Source organism: Stigmatopora argus, chromosome 6, assembly GCF_051989625.1.
Source record: "Stigmatopora argus isolate UIUO_Sarg chromosome 6, RoL_Sarg_1.0, whole genome shotgun sequence".
Taxonomy (NCBI): Eukaryota; Metazoa; Chordata; class Actinopteri; order Syngnathiformes; family Syngnathidae; genus Stigmatopora; species Stigmatopora argus.
The window spans coordinates 13,769,446-13,789,908 of record NC_135392.1 but is presented as its reverse complement, the minus strand read 5'-3'; the positions used below and the strand labels follow the sequence as shown (position 1 = coordinate 13,789,908).

At 39.5% G+C, this 20,463-nt stretch overlaps 2 protein-coding genes across 4 annotated transcripts in view; one reads left to right on the top strand and one right to left on the bottom strand.

Annotated features, from left to right (window-relative positions):
• LOC144075490 (uncharacterized) overlaps positions 1-20,463 on the top strand; it is a 64,684-nt gene that overhangs the window by 8,528 nt on the left and 35,693 nt on the right. The gene's annotated exons all lie outside the window — the stretch shown is intronic.
• LOC144075494 (uncharacterized) lies at positions 786-15,489 on the bottom strand. 2 transcript variants are annotated; one of them, XM_077602561.1, is made up of 5 exons: positions 15,086-15,489; positions 14,674-14,772; positions 12,945-13,087; positions 9,694-9,801; positions 786-6,296 (listed from the first exon to the last, which is right to left on the bottom strand). In XM_077602561.1, the coding sequence occupies exons 2-5, from the start codon at positions 14,711-14,713 to the stop codon at positions 6,273-6,275; spliced, it is 315 nt and encodes a 104-aa protein (XP_077458687.1). In that variant the 5' UTR covers positions 14,714-14,772; positions 15,086-15,489; the 3' UTR covers positions 786-6,272. The 2 variants fall into 2 exon arrangements, 1 of the variants encoding a protein (XP_077458687.1); XR_013300563.1 differs by lacking the exons at positions 9,694-9,801; positions 14,674-14,772 and having other exon boundaries at positions 15,086-15,469.

The window sequence follows — 20,463 nt, the reverse complement described above, 5'->3', positions numbered from 1 at the left end:
CATTAGATTAGATTAGATAACTTTATTCATCCGGTACTCGAGAAATTCATCACATAAAAATGTTTTGATTTCACTTGCGAGTGTAAATGTTTGTAAAGCACACGGTCACACTTGTGAGGGTTGACAGATTTAAATGAAGTCTGGGAGACTCAATTTGTGCCTCCAGTTCCCATAATTGACCATTCAGCCATGGTTGCCTCGGTTACTGTATCCCATCGGATGGCCAGCTCGGTGTTGATATGCTAATGAGAAGATATCAAAGCCACATGATGGTACAGCTCCTAATAACGCATCTATAAGTGTGTATGTGTTGACACCATGGTTTGGTGTGAGAACTGAGATTGAAAGGTCAGAATAATAAAGAATTTGTGAAATGAAGCAAGTGATATTGAACATATTACCCATTATATATAGAGGTGCTGATGTTAGTCATCTATTTCTGTGCTGTGCCTCTGCCCCACCCCCCCTCCATCTCTCCTCTCCCACAGACTTTCAGTTTAACACTCTCCTATTTCATTATTTACATCTCCTTCTCCCCCACATTTTGGTGCAGTTTATCAGTTTAATCAGCCTGTGTTGGGCGAGGAGTAGGAGGAAGGGAAGGGAGGCGAGATCTGCATCACTTATATAGCCTCTTAGTGATACACCTTTTTTTGGCTCCAAATATCAATCTGTGAGATGAGATCTGCATTCCCAGGCCATTAGTTGGTAGAATAGTCACTTGGGGTAAATAGCATTCATCTCTTCATCACTCTGTTCAAACAACCACAAAGCACACACGTGCATAGAGAGGGGCACAATCTTTATTAAAATATGCACACCAGTGGAAGATTGTACATTGAATGTGATCAGGTAGTATAGGGTGCAGCAGCAGAGCTTGTGGTTTCATTTAGCTAATGAATAATTTGTAATTATAGTATGATGTGGGCATGCTTTAATTCAAAACTGGGCAGGATAATACAGTACATTGGCATTTCAGCATTGCTCTCTGGAAATATGGCTTTCTCTCGCAGCAGATATTTTTAAATACATTAGAAAAGGCCCACTGGATACAGCGATGGAATTAAAAAAATTCACCCTCATAAGTCAATTTTGAGTGACACAGTGAGTGTGGTTTGGAATTGAGAGGATAGAGTTGATTGTTACATAAGACAAAGTGAAATAATGCAAAGAAAGATAGAATGATTTCAGTCGGTCTTTATGGTTTGTTCAAAAATTGATTTTTTTTCTTATTTCTAATGCTGCTTCTAGTTTAGAATCATAATATCCACTTTGTGCATATGCTTGTGTGTCTGTGTGTGGTCTGACAGCACATCATTGCTTTAAGGCAGTGTGTCTTTAATGAGGCTTTGCAGCAAAAAGGGCTCCCTAGGACTCTTGGCGTGCATTGAATTTTAAACACTCCTGCACTTCACACTCACACTCTGGCATAGATTGTTGTTGTTGTTGTTGTTTTTATCACACCAAGAGCTTGTCAATGACAGTGAACACATTGGTGCATTTTTGCGAACTGAATAAAAACTTGTCAATGCCAGTCAACCTTTCTGATGCTGTGTATTTGTTTTGCTTTCTTTCCCATTTCCCACGCAGGCACTCTGTGACCTTTGTGTATTGTTCTCGGGATTCTATGAAACACCTTTTCCCATTTCACTTTCAAGGTGCAAAGCCCACAAAATAATAATTAAGTGGATAAAGTGAGCAAGAAATACAACATACAAACAACTAGGTAACACTCACTTTAGTTTTCGGCTGAGTAACTGTGAGATTGTTTAACTTTTGTGTTTTTATCAGTGTTTACAAGAGTTAGAAGACAATTAAGTTTTCAAAACTCACTTCAATCCATGCTATCGATGTGTAATGCATGGGATTGCCCTTGTACGCAACAAACTGAAATCGTCTTTAAAGTGTATGCTTGTGGTACAGGCATGAACGATTAGTGGTCTCAGGGGAATGAGTCGACACTCTTACAACGGGTTAACACCCCATGAGAAATCAAAGTCTCATTTTAAACACAGTAACTGCTCAATACCTGCTCTGGTATCGACCAACTTCACTGGCTGTCTGTGTATGTGGGTGGATGGGAAGATAGTGGGGGGTGGTGGATGGATTGGTTTCATTGGCTTGGGACAGGAAGGATGGAGATACCAGGGAGGTGGTGGAGTTTATATAGTTTTATCTCCCATTGATAACGTTAAACTGGCATTAAGTGTGAAGAAAGACACTGTTCATCTTCTGTTTATTGCTCCGAACAATTACAACAATTACTCTTAATATGGAGCAATTTACTTATTAGAGTTGGGACTCTGCATGACTACGATTCTATATGGATCTAGATACATGGATTGTGATTGGGTACAAAAAGCCATAAAGTTCGCTTACAATCTGGTTCAGTTAGGAGGCGGAACGAGGTTCAAACAGTGCGAAGAAAGGAGCGGCTTATTGTCTGAAAATTACGGTGAATGTTTGAATAGGAGACTCTATTTTAGAAAATACTGGAAGTAGTTTTAGACAGGTACATTTGGAAAACATTTTTGTGTGGAACAGTGCTCAGATTTATTTTAAAGATCAAATACATTTTATGTCCCATCAAATTTAAGAAAATCCCAATAGGCTCATTGTGCATGCTTTTTGGCAGTATTTCCTTTTGATAGACTTTTATCACAAAACTGTAAATCTGTTGCTCGTATCTTCAAGTACACGTCCTTACTACTTGCTGCAACTTGGAAAATCAAAATGTGCTTGTTTATTTTTACACCAGCGTAAAAAAGCCATATGCGTCTCAAAACCAGCTACCACATAGGGCACTTAAAATGGAAAAACTTGAGCCAGAATTACCTCCCACAGTTTGCTGAGATGCCAAAAATAAAATTTGCAGTAGTTACATGGTTAAACTACCAGGTGCAATTTTTACAGCACTTTATAACTCATCTTAATTTTAGGACTCTCCAGCATCCATCCCTTCTCTTCAAAGTGTCAAGATTGCTTTTCCATCACAAAGACTATTTGAAGGCTGGCAAGCAAACACACACCACGATAAGATTAGTTGGGAGAGAGTGAGGGCTGGTAATGAGCATGGAACACACCCAAGGTTGGCAAAGTCTGCTACAATTTAATCTGTACTCCACCTTGTATTCATCTCGAGATGCAAGAGATACTTAACAATAGCGGTTTTATTCTCCAAATCAAAGATTAATGGTGTTTGCATGCTGGTTTTTGATATCACTTCACTGACACAAATTGGTGATCAATCGTACTTTATTTCAGCACCTGCTTAATTTTTCCCTTACTTAATTAAAGATTTATTTTGCTTAACCTTTACATATTTTTACCATGGAAAATAGGATTTTTTTTTAGTCAGGCATTGAGCTGTGGTAAAAAGGAATTTTTTGAGTTAGTAGTCAAGGACTAAAACAAACTGAGTTCTTTTTAATCTGCCCCCTTGTCGTCCTTTCTGATGCTGCTTGCATGCCGGTGTGAAAACCAACTGTAGTGTTGTCTTTTCTCATGTGACTATCACCAGTCTATTAGGGGTCTTTTTTGAAGGGCAATTAATTGGCCTGCCTGAGATCATCATCTTCATTGGGGGAAAGATAAACAGGATGAATATGAGCTAGTACAGGGTAGCAATCACAGGCTGATGCACATGAACGCACTCTGAAAGGAGGGCTGAGCTGTATCATGTCGCATTAATAAGGATGGGTTGAAGATTCCACACCCAGAAAAAGTGCTAACATTTTTACAAACCCAAATTATTGCGTACATTTTTTCAAGTTAAGCACACATTAGTGCTAGTCTAACTGAAAGTAGCACTAATAAATTCACTTATTATACAGAAAAAAATGCAGAGATGGACTCCATATATAAATATCATAATGACAATTAGCTTGGATTTGGCCTCTGATTTTCTACAATAATGATTTTTCTCCTGCTGCTCTTTATCATTCCTGCTCTTCTTTTCTTTTTTTCCTCTAGCCCTTTTCCCCACTAATATTTCATCTTCTTTCTGTAGTGGGGGGCGCGTGTGTGTGTGTGTACTATATGAAAAAGGGAAAGGTTTCAAAGGAGAAGTGGAAGAGACACAGAGAGAAGCAAGTGATGAATCTCCCCACCATCTGTATTAGTACTTGCCCCATCTTTTCTCTCCCCTGTTCTTGACCCAAATCTAATGCGACAGGGCTCATTTTCTCTGTAACCTCACTCTCACACATATACACCTCCTCCCACCATTACAAAAGTCATGCACCACCTTTCTATTTTTATCTTTTTGTCCTTGAATTATAATCCCCAAGCATTGCTGTGATCCATAAACGAGTAGAAGCAACTATATCTCGTGTCCAACCAAATATGTGCGTTTGTCTCTGTGAACAGTGCATTGTTCCAAATTTCAAGCCATTCAACATTAGTGAAGCGAACATTTCTCGCATTAAAGAGGTGAGATTGAATTAAATGAATGTAATGTTGACAGATCAGGTTTTTTTCCCCCGTTGCCATCCCTCTCCCTAACCCTATCATCACCCCCACCACGCACATCCCCTGCCTTAGAAAGTTATCCACTGTATCCAATTAGCATGACTGCACCGTCTAGAGTTCGACCCCCTCATCTTCGTATACAGCCCTCCCTTCTTTATTTCTGCCAACCCCTCCTTTTGTTTTCCAAACCTCACTCATTTTCTTTCTCATTAAACCAGGATTAGAACATTTTGAATAATAATATAGGTGTTGTACACTGCGAAATGACTACAGCCTTGTTGAATTTCAAAGCTTCTAGTGAAAGAATTAGCAAGCAGACGACCATTTGATGCGGCATCACACATTAGCGCAAACATGGCTGTCCATATTTTAATAGGCTGAAAATAGCAAGAAAGGGGCTGGGTGGAGACAGCTCCACTGATCTATTCTCTAAACCCTAAATGTAATATGCAAGAGGGGATTATCATGGAGTGCCAGCCAGCCACTGCTTTTGGGGACTTTGTTACCGTGACACCGTGACGTTGGCTTTGTTTCCCTGACAGCAGGCGTGTGTGTGTGTATCATTGCATCTGACTACTGTATGTGTGTGCAACATCCAGGCATCTGTTTCCTGCTGCAAAAGGTTAATTACATCTCCACTGCCTGACTGGACGTGTGATGCATAATCACAAGCACTAATGAGACCTATGAATGTGTGTGTACACATCTTTGTCTTCAGGTCTTCATGTGAATTTTGATAAGGCATTGCTATCGTCTTTGAATGGATATATTACCCATTTGTTTCAGGCTTGAAAGTCTATTGTGTTAGCGAAGATGGACACCTAAAACTCACACATTCAAACAGGTCATAGCTGAATTTTTCCTGTGGTGGAATTTATGGGGAAACAATGTAACCGGAGAACATCAAGTGAACTTTCGTAAAAAGCTCCACCCGAAAAGGCGAAAGGTGTATTGATGGGTGGGTTTGTAATTATTATCTAGCTGTTCGTGAGCCAGGGATGTTCCTTGGTCTGGGGAGAGAATTCACACTCAGCCTGTTGCTGGTTTTGACCCTTGACTCCCATCTTTACACTTGAGCGATGCTGCTGATTGGACAGCTGCTTTGCTTTCGATTGTGACCAGCTCAGTGTGAAAATCAAGATGAGCCTTCAGCTCACCACAGGTGACTTTGAAAATAGCTTTTGAGTTTCTTACTAAGTTGGAATTTTCCCTAAGTTGAACTGACATCAACGGGTAGATGAGGAGGTGCAGCGATGTGTGCGGATTAGGTTCCAATTCAGTGCAGAGTAGCGATTAAAGAGAAGAAAAGAGCAATGGGGCTTCACTGAGAGCTGTGACATGAGAGAAATAATGGGTTTCTGGTTCCCACCGACTTTATGTCACTACACAAATTCAACAAATGAATGGAATGAAATGGAAAAAAAAATTCTAGCCCCTCCTGCCACACACAAACTAACACAAAATACAACAGTAACAAAAGCAAAGAATGGCTGATAGGGAGTCAAAAACTCTTGACTAATTTAGGGTTGCTGGTTTCAGGGAGTGACTAAAACAAGGGAAAAATTTGATTATTTGAATTTGAAATTAGCATTTCAATAGTTTACATTCCCACTTGCACTATATAAAGCTATTGTATTACATTCTATATATTCTGAAATTGTCACACAAATGACTCTTGATCCGTCCATTGTTCTACCTTCCCACATTCCTCTTTCTTTAGGTCTTGCTTTGTCTTCAACTTCTGTCTGTTGCAGAAGTTGTTTAGACCACAAAAGCAGACACAGGTGAAGGGCATCTCCAAACTAGTTTGCTGCTGTCTCATAGATCTGTTCAGAAGAGGGACAGGAAACAGAAAGAAAGAAAATATGACATTAAAATGTTTTTCTGCCTTGGGGCAATATGCATTTTGATTTCTCCTGGAAACAAATGGATTCTGGAAATAGGAAAGAGAGAAAGAAAAAAAGGTTTTTATATTTTTTTATTTTAGACAACCACCCCCGGGAAATGGAAGAAAGCAATAGCAAGTGGTGGCATCCTCAGGCTATTTTGTAGTGATAAAGGTAGCACTTACAGTAATTTCAGTCAGTGGGGAAAACAACAAATTTGAAACATAGTTGTTTGTGAGTACCAAAAGAAAAATGTCAGCACACCAAGCCAAAGTCTACATCCTGTGATTAAGAATAACACATTTTGTGCAGGTCTTACAAATTTCTTTGACTTAATTGCATCAGTCGTTTCAAAAGAAGGACCGACCTGAACAAGGACGTGAAAAAAGGGGAGAAGAGTAAACACTGGAATTTACAGAATAAATCACATTATGTCACACATCAATGCAATAAAGATAGAGAGATTGTGGTTGTTTGGCTTGGAAAAGTCATTTTACAGATGATTTTGCGATTTTAAAATGAACTTTTGCTAATATCAAAATGTCTCCTGTCAAAATGGAGCAGACATTTGTACACATGGCAGAATAATTATAGTCACACTCTTACAATAATTGTCATATACTATATATATGTCAGACGGACATATAGGCACAGTCCACTTAAGAAATGTGGCATAGTAGTTGATACATTGCTGTAATTTGGCAAAAAGGAATCTCAGTGCTTTTACTTCTTATACGTTCTTTAACGCTTTTATATACGCCCTATTTATCACACATCTCTTTGTCTCTCACACAAATGCACAAAAACAGCCACTGGGTGTGGTAAGGCTCACTAAACTCCAAGCGTTAACACTTTTTATGTGTGTGCAACCAGCAAATCCCAAACGGGCACAGAGATTAGAAGACACAAGGTGAAACTGAGAGCTTCATTAAATACTAACCTGAGTCAGCAGCACCAGCAAGGCTTGCTGGGGGATACACTGTATGGAGGATGACAAACAGGTCTAACAAACAGGGGGGGGGGTCTATTTTAGTCACGGCCACAAGTCTGGTGAAGCTGCGGGAATGTACGTTTATTGGATGTTATTATATTTGCATTTTCCCCTTGTACATTGTAAAGCGTTGTTCGAAGCACGAGAGAACAAAGTTTGCACATACTGATGGACTTCATCTCAAACCAAGTCAAAGGCTGGGTAGCTCCACAAATTCCCTGAATGGAATCTTAGCGTTTCTTTTCTTTTCTAAAAAAGTACTGTTCAAGACCATATACCATGTACTCTCATATTTTTCTCATAAAAATTGCAGTCATTGTTCCTTGTTTGTGTAAATTGTCCACAACAGGCAGCATGAGTTGCATCGTGTTTATGTCAAATTCGTGCTTCTGGGGTTGGTTCTTTCAGATTCAGTCTGTGCTTATTAGCACTTACTGCACTAGACTTGATTTTAAAATCCAGCCGAAACCACGGAAGACCAGCCTGACTTGCTGTGAATGTTGTACTACATCGTGATAGTCAGACAGCTTGGCATACCAATGAACACAGTCCACTGCATTTGCTGCCAATCAAATCGGCCCCTCTCATTCCATTAGTCTAGCGGACTGGAGGCTGGCTTGATCGCGGTTGTAAAAATCGAGACCAATAAAAGTCTTAAAGTTGGATTCAGGGAGGTGCTCACATGCCCATTTTGCAATGAACTAAATAATTTGAAAAACGTTATCTATCTTGAATTAAATTTGAAGTAGAGCACAGGTGTGGCACTTTAGAATTGGCAACACAGGTGCGACAATTGAACGCTTGCGACTGAAAACTGTGGTCTGAACGGTCATAAAAAAATTCCCACATTACAATAAAATAAATGAAAAATAGTCGTTTGGACCTGCGGTCCCAATTTAGCTATATTCATATTACTCGTTTGTGCGAAGACTTCTCACTCCGTACCCAATGGCTTTAGACCCCATGTGACGTGCCAGAGTAAATCACATAGGAATAGAAAGCCATAAAACACAGCAGCGAGACTTTAGTGCAATGGTAGCAAGAGTTACTTTTCTTTGCACAAGACTTTTCCTGCGTACATTTTGTGAGCGCTCAACTTTTAATAGCTCAAGCTTGTCTGACAGCTTACAAGGCCCTGCAGAGGATTTACAACAGTGCTGAAACATCTAGCTCTGCTGTCCCCCTTGTCTCCTGTGCCTCCTGCAAACATCTACAACTCCCTGACCACTCAATCCAGAAACATACTAAAGCTAGTATATTGGAATGGTTTGCATGTGGTGTATATCACTTGAATCCTGTGTTTGTATTTGTGATACAGGGTAACATTAGCTGCTATGTGGCGGAATCCTAATGCTGATCCCAATGCAAACAGCTCAGTGATATGCCAAACTAAGTTCTTTTCCTCAAATTGCCATTTTAACACGAGCACAGATGCTCCCACCCCACCACCAAAAACAAACACACATGCATGCATACACCAGTGCTCAAAATTTCTTATTCATGGGAATGAAGCACTCACAATTGCTTGTCTGCTATCTATCAGAGCCAGCCGTGCGATGCTGTCACCATCAGTAATATTTTCCCTTTATCAAATAAATGCCACACATAAATTCCAAGATGATTTTATGTATTCTTCCCCACTTACAGGTAATGATTATTGTTTCAGTCCTAACCTTTTCTCAGTGTCATTATGAGGCCAGGTAGGCCTACCATTATATTACTTTTATCCTTGTCTTTTTTTTCTTAGCCTTTTAAACATCAGGTGTACAGTTTCTCTATAATGCCATCCCAGAATTCAGGAGATCTTACCTACCTGTACAAAATATGAAACTGTTACATTCTTATCCCTGGCCCCTATAAACCCTCCCGTTGTCTTTCCACTCTACATCGGGATGTGTTCTACTCCCTTGCTTAAAACAAAACATCTTCTGTCCAGGTTTCAAAAGAAACAAACCCTCCCACCTAGTGATCTTTGGAAACCAGATAAGGGCTAAGTAAAGGAGCAATATACAAAAATGTATACAGACGTTAAGAATGAAATATGTTCACTATAAAGGGCATGTTATAAATGGTCTCTTGATGGCAAATGTTCATTGAAATGGAAGACAAAGGTGTCTGAGGTATTGTGGAAACTGATGGAGTCTCGGTCGATGAAGCTGACCGTCTTCCATGCCGTGTGAACAAAGAACCTATTGACTTAACAAACAGGAGCATTCTCTCTTTTCCACAGGCTTAGGCATTGTACTACTCATTCACCTGAAGATAACCCCCCATCTCTCTTACACAGAGACACATACACCAAAGGACAAAAAAAACAGATCCACTTGGACAAAGTATGTCTTATACCTGCTGGTTGTGTGCTGTACTGTTGAATGAATAATTGCCACAAGCAGCAGATCCATGGAGCCACTGGAGGCATTTCAGTGAATATTCTCGAATGGCCATGTGGAAAGACTGTAAAAAGGTCATCACACATAGTTTAAAATGACCAATCATGATTCCACCAATTCCTGTTCTTCAATTTCCAAAAGATTAGCTGGAAATTTCTACTAGTAACTCACATTGCCTGATACCTGACCAATCTCTGTCCAAATTCCTGAAAGGCACAGTGACATTTTTACAAACACAAAGTATACTCATCATCCATTACCTATTTTGATGACTAATTTTTAAAGAATAAATAGAAAAAAAAGTTTTCCTCAATGCGATTATCCTCTTATCTAATTTTATATTAGATTTTTACTGTTTTATTCAAGATAAAATAAAATATCCATCTGACAAGATACTCAAATGGTGATACTTATCACTAATCAGGCAATCAAACACATAACACAGCATATCTTCAGAAATTTTCTTCCTCCCAGAGGAGTGCTACCTTCCAAATATGGAACACTGTTGGGGTAAGGAAGGGATTGTGCAGTGATAATGATGATGACAAGAAGAAAACTTTAAGAGCTCACTTGTAATCAGTGAACACTCTACCACATTCTCAGTGTGAATACACATTAATTAAAAGCCCACCAACATACACATCTTCCCTGTCTAAGCCTTGACCTCCATTAGCCAATTTTACTCCTCTGTATCACACCGTGCCAAATTAACTGACCTTTTTGGCTAATGATAGGTCATTATCTTGATGTAGCATGTGCAACCTCAGACCCTGGAATACACGGTACATGCATACTGTTGGTAAGGTACTCATATCCTGTATCTAGGCATGTGAAGATAGTGTTTGCTATAGAACACTATAGTAACCAGTGTTCTTATACTCCTTTCCTATCAAAAACAACAAGCCTGTTCGCTCCGTGCTGGTGCGTATTCTTTGTTCGTTATTTTTTGCGTGCTTCCCAAGCCCCAGTTGGCTTTCAATCAAAAAATGAGTCAAACTGGAGCCACTTCATGCGTCACCGGAATACGTCTGTATGTCATGGTACATTCATCGTAAGCAAGAGTGGTACATGAATGGAGCGTGATTTTGGGGTGAAAAGTCATTCATTCATTCATTTACTGAACCACTTATCCTGCTAAAAGTCATGAAAAAAGCACTACAAGATGAATGCTTGTCACATCGGTGCCATGGGAGCTCAATATTTGCAGGTAAAATCCAGAGTCGCCGTGAGCAAACATAAGCCTTTGCACCTGCGGTCAAAGATTTTGAGCAGCTTTCCCATCCTACTTTATAATGAACTGTCTCAACATTTCTCCATGGACATAGAAAATAAGTGTTAATGTCATCCTCCTGACGTAGTTGGTTAGGGTGATGAAGCAACGAGTTGGTGCTTACTTAGCACCAGTTTTCAGCCTTTTCGGCCAGAGTTCAGATGATCGAAGCAGAAAGAAACGGTGCTTAGCCAAGCATGAGCCCGGAACAAGCAGTGGCTTCGTGGAAAAGGGGCCTTTGTGTTTTCCGGATGGCCTTCTTCAGCTGCTATTTCACTTTGGTCTTTGTCGTTGGTCCTTTCCCATTAAAATTCTGGATCTGCTCATCAGCACATTTTTCTTTTCAACCAGTCTAAAAAAGGCTACCGCAGTTCGTCTCCCATTCACCTTTTTTCCCTCTTTTGAAAAGTGTTGGGAGCCACTTTCAGTTTTATGTCTGTTTTTTTAACTACATTGTAAGGCATCCAGCTGTCAAATGTCTTAATTTTGCAGAGGACATCATATTCACAAGCTTGAATGAGTCTTAATATTAACAGGTGGTGAAGTGGCTGTCGTTCTTGCGCGCCCAAGAAACCGTGGTGCTGAACATGCTTAAGACTATAGAGATGATTGCGAACTTCAGGACACACCCTTTAACACTGCTGTCCCACTTTAGCTGTACTGAGTTCTTGTTTGGTGTGGATGATTTTATTCTTAGAATTAAAGAAGGCAATTCGTACTGAGTTTATTTCTCAAGATGGAGGGGGACTAATAATCAGTTTTACAAATCTGTAGTTAGTGTGAACAAGCCCTGTGCGAACATAAAAGATTCAATCTTTTTTGTTTTGCACCACTGGACACACACATTACAAGAGGAAGGATAACATTGTTAATGGGTATTGAAGCATGAAGCCACAATGCACACATTCTATTTAATCCTCTTTTTATAAAATGCAAATCTGCAGAGTGGTATTTTTCTTTCTTACAAGTAAACATTTTTTCTTCGATGTGAATGTGTCTTTCAAGGCATTTAAAAAATATTATAATAACAAATTCACATTTTTCTGTACTTCTCTGTTAGACACACCCTAAATGATATACTCATACACATAAAATGCAAGCACATGCTCCGGTGACTGGTCCTCTGTCCTCTCTCTGTGAGCCACTTTAACAGGATGCACCTGTTTATCACCAGGTTTGCTTTCTACACTACAAATCAGACTTTCTTATTTCATATATACTTTGTTGTCGGCGGAACAATAATAATAACGGAAAAAAATTGCAAAAGTGGTCACATTGTAATTCCTTATTTCCCACAGTTGCTGAGAAAATTATCACGAACAGTTTTTAAGGATTGGATGTGTTGAAGTTTCTGACACTAAAGGAGGTGTTCCAGCTAACTTAAGGTCCTGAACTAGATCTATTTCTGTTCACTCTTAATTCCTGTTGGGAAATATTTCAATCCGCTATGGAATGTGATTAATTGGAGTAGTTGTATTATACTTTGTATTTCACATTCTCTTTCAGTTTTGTAGCTTGAGGTAACATCAGTAACATGAAATATAATGACCAAAATAAAGATATAGTTAGAGGAAGCTAAAGTTGAAGGATAATAAACACACAGCCTTAATTCTTTACTGTTATATAGTTAGTAATTCATAAGCAGAGCACGTAGCGACCAAGCCAAGCGAACCCTCCGGCTAAACACACACACACACAGACACGTACGGTGAACAAGGCACAATTATGTTTAAACAGTCAGCAAATAGTCACTTTCAAACTCCTTGACCTCCATTAATGCAAACATAAAACCTAATCAACACACTTTATGATTAAAAACTGGGGGGAAAAGTATTCGCACAGTCTATAATATAATGCATGCAACATGCAGAGAGGTCAAACACAATTATAAATAATAAAAAATATATAAAATAGGCAAAAGTTAAATAAAGACTCACCTCAGAACTCAGCATGGTGCTCAGCGAGGTGTGTGTATTCAAAATGACCGGCTGCGCCTTGTCCTCACACAAACATGCACAAACGGTAGCGATGTGCATGCGTGTGTAAGGACAATGAGACTGGACTGGAAGGAGGTAAGCAGCTGGAGTAGGAGGAAAGGAGAGGAGGAGGGGAGTGTGATCGGGTGGGAAGGTGAAGAAGAGAATGAGAGAGAATAATGAGACATGGGAGTGCCAAAAAAAGTAAGAAGGAAAATGAATGTCAGTATCCCTCTAAAGAAGTGTACATTTTAAAAATGGGTGTTTGTTCAGACCCATCTATCTGTACACGAGCTTCCAAGTAAGAGCATCTTTACAGCTGTAGTTGTGGATGACTCATTTTTCAATCACTTTTTCTGTTACTCTCTTGTATTACCACATATCTCGTATCCATCCACTGGCTCTAATGCTTTCTTACTCACTCTTTCTGTCGTGGGAAATACCTCTGGCCATATCTTTAAATTCTCGCAGTCGCAGTTTGGAAGTTACAAACAGGTTGCGATGAACTGGTTTGCGAGGGTATGTCAGAAAAGTCATGCAAATGTTCACCTTTATTAGTGCTAGCATTCTGATTTTGGATTGGATTTCTGTTTTGTCAATTGTTGGTGTGGAAATGGAACTCCAAATAAATCAATGGCGTCTTTAGATAGAGAATTTTCTGGGTATCATTTTCCATATATTTATATTCATCAATAAAGAGATGTATTGTGTTCAAAACCATCTACTTCAGAAAAAAATAGACCCAGGGTCAAAGACATCGTGGAATGCTTTTGGCAGAATGTCAAACGTGTCAAGTCATTTGAAACGGCATCAGACAAAAGTCTGCAGCATGGGGGTGAAAAATAATCTGCTGAAAACATGATTTCCAAAGGTATTAGAACAGCTTCTTCCAGGCTCTTAAAATGGAGCCAAAGTAATCTAAAATCCCATATCTGAGACTTAGTTGGTTAGACTGTTCAAACTGTTAATGTTGCATGATTCATTATATATGGATAAAGAACAGAATGTATATATATTTCAGTTTCATACAAGAAAAAGTGTTTCACCTCTAATCAATTTCCATACTGCTCTTTTGTTTTCATGGTAACGGGTGAGCTGAAAGATTTGCCAGTTTGTTGTGTAAAAGAAATATAACACATTTGAATAATTTGCAGTTAACAGGCACAAACAAGGTTGCTTTTTGCTTTTGGTTTGTTTGCCAGAATAGTATTTTTCAGTGCTTGAAAACAATAATGCATGCATTAAACATACAGTTCCCGCATCTTTTGTTGAGCACGGTTCAGTAATGTTCTTTTTAAAATGTTGGCCTTTTAACAACAAACCACTCTTAATAATTCAATGCACATTATTTCATTATTCATCTTTTTTCTATACCGTTTGTCCTCATTAATACCGCTGTTTAGCTGGGGAGGGGATCTTGGAGTGGTTGCCAATAGACTGCAGAGTGCATGTAAACAAATAACAATTCATGTTCACATTCACGCTTATGAATATTTTTGTCGTCATTTACCCTGTGTAATATGTTTGTGTTCTGAAACCCAGTGCTCTTAGATAAATGGGCCAAATGTCTTGCCCTTGAAAATCTAAAATAGAATTTCCTTCAACATTAAATACACTTCTTTAATTTTAGTTTGAAACAATGAAATAGCGAATAAATAAGATTAGTCAAGCTAATAACACACATACATACACACACTAGAGATCCAGGTGTGGGTGTCCATGTGTGACATGCAGCTTCAGTCTTCTTTGCTGAACCACAGAGAAGCCAATCTCCACATCCAATTATTTGCTTCTCAAAGGAAGACAGATGGGGAAAGCGGGAAACATGTATGAGACCCAGATAGATGGAGTCAGTGAGAGAAAGACAAGCTCTTTGAGGATCTGCACTTGGGGGAATTAATTAGAATGAAAAAGAAATCTAGAGAAAAGAAACCGTCTTTTACTTGAGTCCAGAAAAGACTTTTAACATTAATCACGTTTAAAGCATGGGGGGGAGCCTTAAGCCATATAAGTGAAAAAGAAACAGTTCAATATCAAATTCATAAGCATGAAAAAAAGAGCTCATGATGTTGTTGGAATTTTAAATGTGTGTGTGGGCATACCCTCTTCTTGTAAGTCCTGCCCTCAGAATCGTATCAGTGTTCTGCTTTCAAATTCTTGTCCATCTTCTCCATCTTGTTAGCCTTTATCTTCTGGGATATTCCACGAAACTTGAAAGTTAAACTCAGTCCTGTTCACCTTTCGGAGATGTTTACTCTTCTCCTTTCCTCTTATTAGTCTTATCTGTGGTAACATTTTTCGTTCTATCGGATTGGTGACACAGCGTGCGGAGGGGTAGGAGAAAAAAGCAAAGAGAGAAAGAATGAAATAGAATTAAACAAAAAAAGTGATAGGGAGGCAGCAAAGTGTAGGTATCAGGCGGGGAATGATGGGAAGATGCAGGTGGAAGGATAGTGACACATCACGGAGGCGTAAGTCTGCGTATGACTGTGTCAGATGATGGGGGCTGTCCTTTAACGTACCACGATGTGCACGAGGATGAATAGAACATTTTTTTGGAGAAAGGTGGATGGATAGAGAGAGTGATTCAACAAGCATCCCACCCCCTTGTTTGCACACATCCACACAAACTTTTTGGGTTGCTTATCATTCATTAGTGTTTCCACCGCATTCATGGTTAACCTACTCATGCAAATAGGAAACTTCCCTGAACAGAATTCTAATGGAAGAGCGCAATAGGGGGGAAAAGTGTGTGTGGGTATGTGTGTGTCTGTCTGTGAATGTGGGTATTTTCTTATGGCTACGCTCTTTCTATAGTGATTGAAAACACAATTGTAGCCATATTTAGCTTTCTTGGGATAGGGGTAAAAGGCAAAAGTTACTGAATGCCAAGTTTGCCGTTCCAGATTGGTTGTGTTTAAAAGGCCAGAGTTTTAATGAAGAGGTGTTGGCAACTGGTTATGGAGGACAAGAAGCCAGAGATTGAGCGATTGCAGGGACTGGCAGCAAGCTGTCTGTTGGGCTGAGCAGAAATGATTCAGGAAAGCAAATGTGTTACAGAAACTAAGAGTTTAATTTAGGTGTCGTAGAAAGGTCAGTGGGACTTGATTACAAAAGAACCTTGTGAGGAGAGGTATACGATGTCTATTAATGAAAAAAAAGTTAAAATTAAACTCAATCGTGTGTGACACCCACAAGTGATCATCATGCAATGCATTTGGTTGTAATCCACATGTTGGCACAGGTTTACATAACATACAACTGATCTCTTGTGCTAACAGAAAAAGCAGGAGGAGAAAAAAACTTCTCAAGGAAGGTTAATAAAGCCAAATTGAGTATAGATCAAAGGAAGTGTGCGGAGAAGTCGAGCCATGGTTAGGAAAAGAATCCATATCCAGGAGGCTACAGCCCACAATAGAAATTGTTGATAAGGACAACCAGAAAATCTCAGAAAATAATCAGGCTAATAGTAATGCAGAGGAAGGACTGTTGCGCACCGAGAGTCACATTCGACTTGATCGGGGCCCCGACATGTAAAGCTTCATAATCCGTCGGAAGCGCGTGTTATTGCAGTGGAACAACAGACAAGCACAGTGAAAGCCAGACAGAAAACAGGATGGCCTTGTACTACTGATGGAATATCCGCACCGAAGCTGGTATACAAACACTGAGCTTCTATTCCGTAGAACCAATGCTTCAAAGTTGGATAAAAATCACAAGACAAATGACGTTAAAGCCAATAATTGCTTCAAAAGCCTGGATGAACGATCACTAGGTGATATTTATAATTTTTCTGAAGTTGTTTGAATTGTATTAGATGGGATCTTATCAGAGAAATTGTAATCCCAGTTTGCTCCATTGGTGAAAAAAACAATTTGTTCGTAATAAGCATCCTGGAAAAATGATTAGAAAATAATCAACTTCAAGCTCTGAAAATCATTGTGAAGTCAGACAGTGGACTGGTAGATTAGCCAAATAGTCTGTTCAATCTCTATTGGATAGTCCATCTGGCAGCCACCTGACTTTGTGATTACGCCTCACTGGCTGGATCGGCAATACTGTCAGAATGCCTCTTTCTTTGCTGTTTTTCATTGTCTAATTGACAAAAATCGGAATTTTTGCACAGACCCTGTTTGTCTCCATGCAATATTGGAAAGTCTATACTTAACACACTATAACAAAGATATAGCCAATTCCACACCCATTGTAGGAACAGTTACTACTTCCAGGATAACTTGTCCGTGCCTATGTTGAATATCTGCAAGAAGCTCCTCTACTTTCTATGATGCTACAGTTTATTTCATTGACCTCCATCTTGAGTTTTCATCGGTTTTTATGTGTGCTGGAGACTTTTCACTGTGAAGAGCCACTTGCCATGCTTTCAGACGATAACTGTGGTGTTGATTGTGTACACACATGTTTGTGCCATGGTTGAAATCCTGATGGGTCCCCAGACACAGAAGAAGGGAGCCTCTGCAATGGTTTCCATGGCAGCTGCTGGCTTTAATGCTCTCACTTTTAGCCCTCACAAACATGCTCTCAGACACACACTCCTTATTGTATACTGACACGGTTTCATTGCGACCCCACCCTGAGGCGTGTTTCAGAGCAGTTAAGAAACTTGTCAGGAATGAGAGATGGGTGATGTGTGGCCAAATGAAGCGCAATGGACAAATCATCACACAATTTCACACTTGAGTCACCTCTGGCACTTCAGCACACATTTGTGCATACACACACAAACAAAGAAACAGGCTGGAATAAGCCGGAAAACAGAACCCCAGTGAATGTTGATACCGAACAGCCACTCACTGTCTATATTCCAGAGGAACTATTTCTCGATCATTAAAATCCAGTTCAAACTAAAGTCAGATTCACATATTTCTAACAGCATATTAGCCAGTCCATCTATATTTCTGTCTTTGCTTGAAATAACAAGCAGGCTCTCTGTGCAGACTTTTACAATATCCACATACGCACAGACATACTCATGCACGCAGCACTTTCTTCTTCTGTTTGTTTATTGTGTATCCATTGTCAACCCGGAGATGGCAAGGCATTATTTTTTATTTTCCCATGTAAATTGACTTAAGATGGCGAATGAAAACAGGAAATATTTTTACAACGTGGAGTTTCTCCAGATACGCTTGCCTCCACTCAAATCCTGGGTGATGAGAGTCTTTAATCTGTCACTATTTGTCCATGGCAAAGACAAATGAACACATTTAATTGATTTTTATATCTAGTTATTTAAAGTTTTCATCGAGTTAAAGTCGCATGTTCCTCTTTTCTCACCATTAAGCATTTGTATTCTTATCTGAAAGAGTAGAAAAGAACAGAGAATGTAAGAAGCAGGGATGCAAGAAAGCATGGCGGAGAGAATACTAAATACCATTGGGTGTTAAAAACAATAAAGGCACTATAAAAGCACACTTGCGCAGGAACCAATGCACACACATGCACGTGCTCATGCACAAACACTGCATTGTGGGTTAGTGCACCCTTTGGAGCAATTTGAATAGAATATATTTGTACCCCAGGCCTAAACAGTGAGTACTATAGGGCTATGAGGGGAATGTTAAAGCCTGGAGAGATGTCTTTAACCTTGGAGGAAGACTTGAAAAGTTGGCACATTGAAAAGTTTAGTTGCACCCATAGAATATAGACGTGATCCATTTTGGAATAGGGTATGTGTTCAGTATAGTCATGTCCCAGCCAACTATGGGCACCAGGTGGGGGAGACCCTGGGCCAAGCCAATCGTAGTGCACAAGGAAACGGACAACCAGTCACGCTCAAATTCATACCTAGGGGCAATTTAGAGTGTTCAACCGGCCTACATGGGTATTTTTGGGATTTGGGAGGAAACCGGAGTACAGTGGTACCTTGACCTATGATCAGCTCTACCTACGACATGCTCGAGGTACGATGAAAATTTCGATCGAATAATTCACCCCCGATACGATCAAAATTTCGAGGTGGCCATGACATGAGAGGCTGTTTATCATTGTAGCGCAGTGTCTTTTTTTGCCGCATCTCTTTCGTGTATAACAGATATCTACGAGTACTGAACGAATTATTCAGATGAGTTTCGACCAGGGAACGCACAACGCATATGCACGGGCAAAAAAAGGGCTTTCTGCGTAATGAAGTATACTCGTGTACACAACACCGATAGTGTTTTATTCCTCAGAATAAAACTTCATTACCCACAATCAATGAATATACCCGTTAATCACAGCAAGTTCCCGCAATTTACCACAGTTTGTAATTTTCGACCATTACAAGCAAATGCCGTTATATTAAACTAGTAAACTTGGCTGTACAACCGCAAAGAACCACCCTGGCATGTATCATTGTGCTTACGTTTTTGTCCGCAGAGACAGATTTGTCTCCTGTCACTATTAGGAACACGTCTCTGCTTAGCTTCTTAATTAAGATGTATGAGTCACAGCTTCTGTTGATGTATGACTAGTCGTCACTGTCTACCACACATGAACGCTGTTGTCAGTGGACTGTTTGGCTGGGCAGAATGATTTTAAAGCCGGGAATGCAGCCTAATTTAAGATGTCACACGTGTTTGGCAGGTAATGTACAGAAGCTTCTCACACACTCACTTACTTGTAGCAGCTGGCAGGCAAATAGCTGTCCAAGAGCATCTACACACACACACAAACACACACACACACCTCAGAAGACCGAAGCAATAAAACATCTTGATGGATTGGCTGTAAGGTTGGGGTGTTCATTTGTGGCCCACACAAATGTCAAGCTACCAACTAACAAAAGAGCATACGAATTACAATCATCACATTAATCATTAATCATCATGCTACAGACACAGTTCTTAAGTTTGACAGCACCTTATACTTATTATTCTTCCAGACAGTTGTAGTTTGAAATCTTTCAACAAAAATGTATTTCAGACCTAAAAAGAGGAAAAATTTCATGTCTTAATTAATTTCCACTAATTAAATTGCAAGGACCTAAAGTGGTCCCATTTGAAAGGTCAAATGTATTATTCACTTAGAAAATGTCACTGATGACAGAGTATTACAAGAGGAAGCAGATAATAATTTTTACAGCTATAATTGATTACAGTATGTAGAAAGTGGCATCTCGACATGCAGGTTTTTGTGCAAATTCTATTTATTTTGGTATTTGTATTCTTTAATTTATTAATTTTCTTTCTGCTGATCCTCACAAGGGTGGTGGGGGTGCTGGAGCATCGACTGGCCAACTGTGGGCAGTAGCCGGGGGACACTGACTGATTCAATATAGGCTTCTGATTCAACACCCTATCTTTGTTTATCATATACCATGACTGCTCTCTAGTGGAATTAACCAGTATCGCGTAGGCTGTTTTAGATTCATTACGGTTGTTTTTCCTGACTAGGATAAGCTTTGTTGAAAATGAATAATGAATCTAAGGGCTGTATACAATTGAATGCAAATGAGGGTTTTCTATTAATTATTTAGCAT

What these genes read in the sequence shown, in the direction of transcription:
- LOC144075494 (XM_077602561.1), bottom strand. Translation starts at nt 14,713, where the DNA reads ATGTCACACATGGACACCCACACCTGGATCTCTAGTGTGT. An exon ending in CACCTGGATCTCTAGTGTGT is followed by an intron (nt 13,088 to 14,673) that starts GTATGTATGTGT and finishes CTCCTACTCCAG; the next exon opens with CTGCTTACCTCCTTCCAGTC. An exon ending in GTACAGCACACAACCAGCAG is followed by an intron (nt 6,297 to 9,693) that starts GTATAAGACATA and finishes TCTTCTGAACAG; the next exon opens with ATCTATGAGACAGCAGCAAA.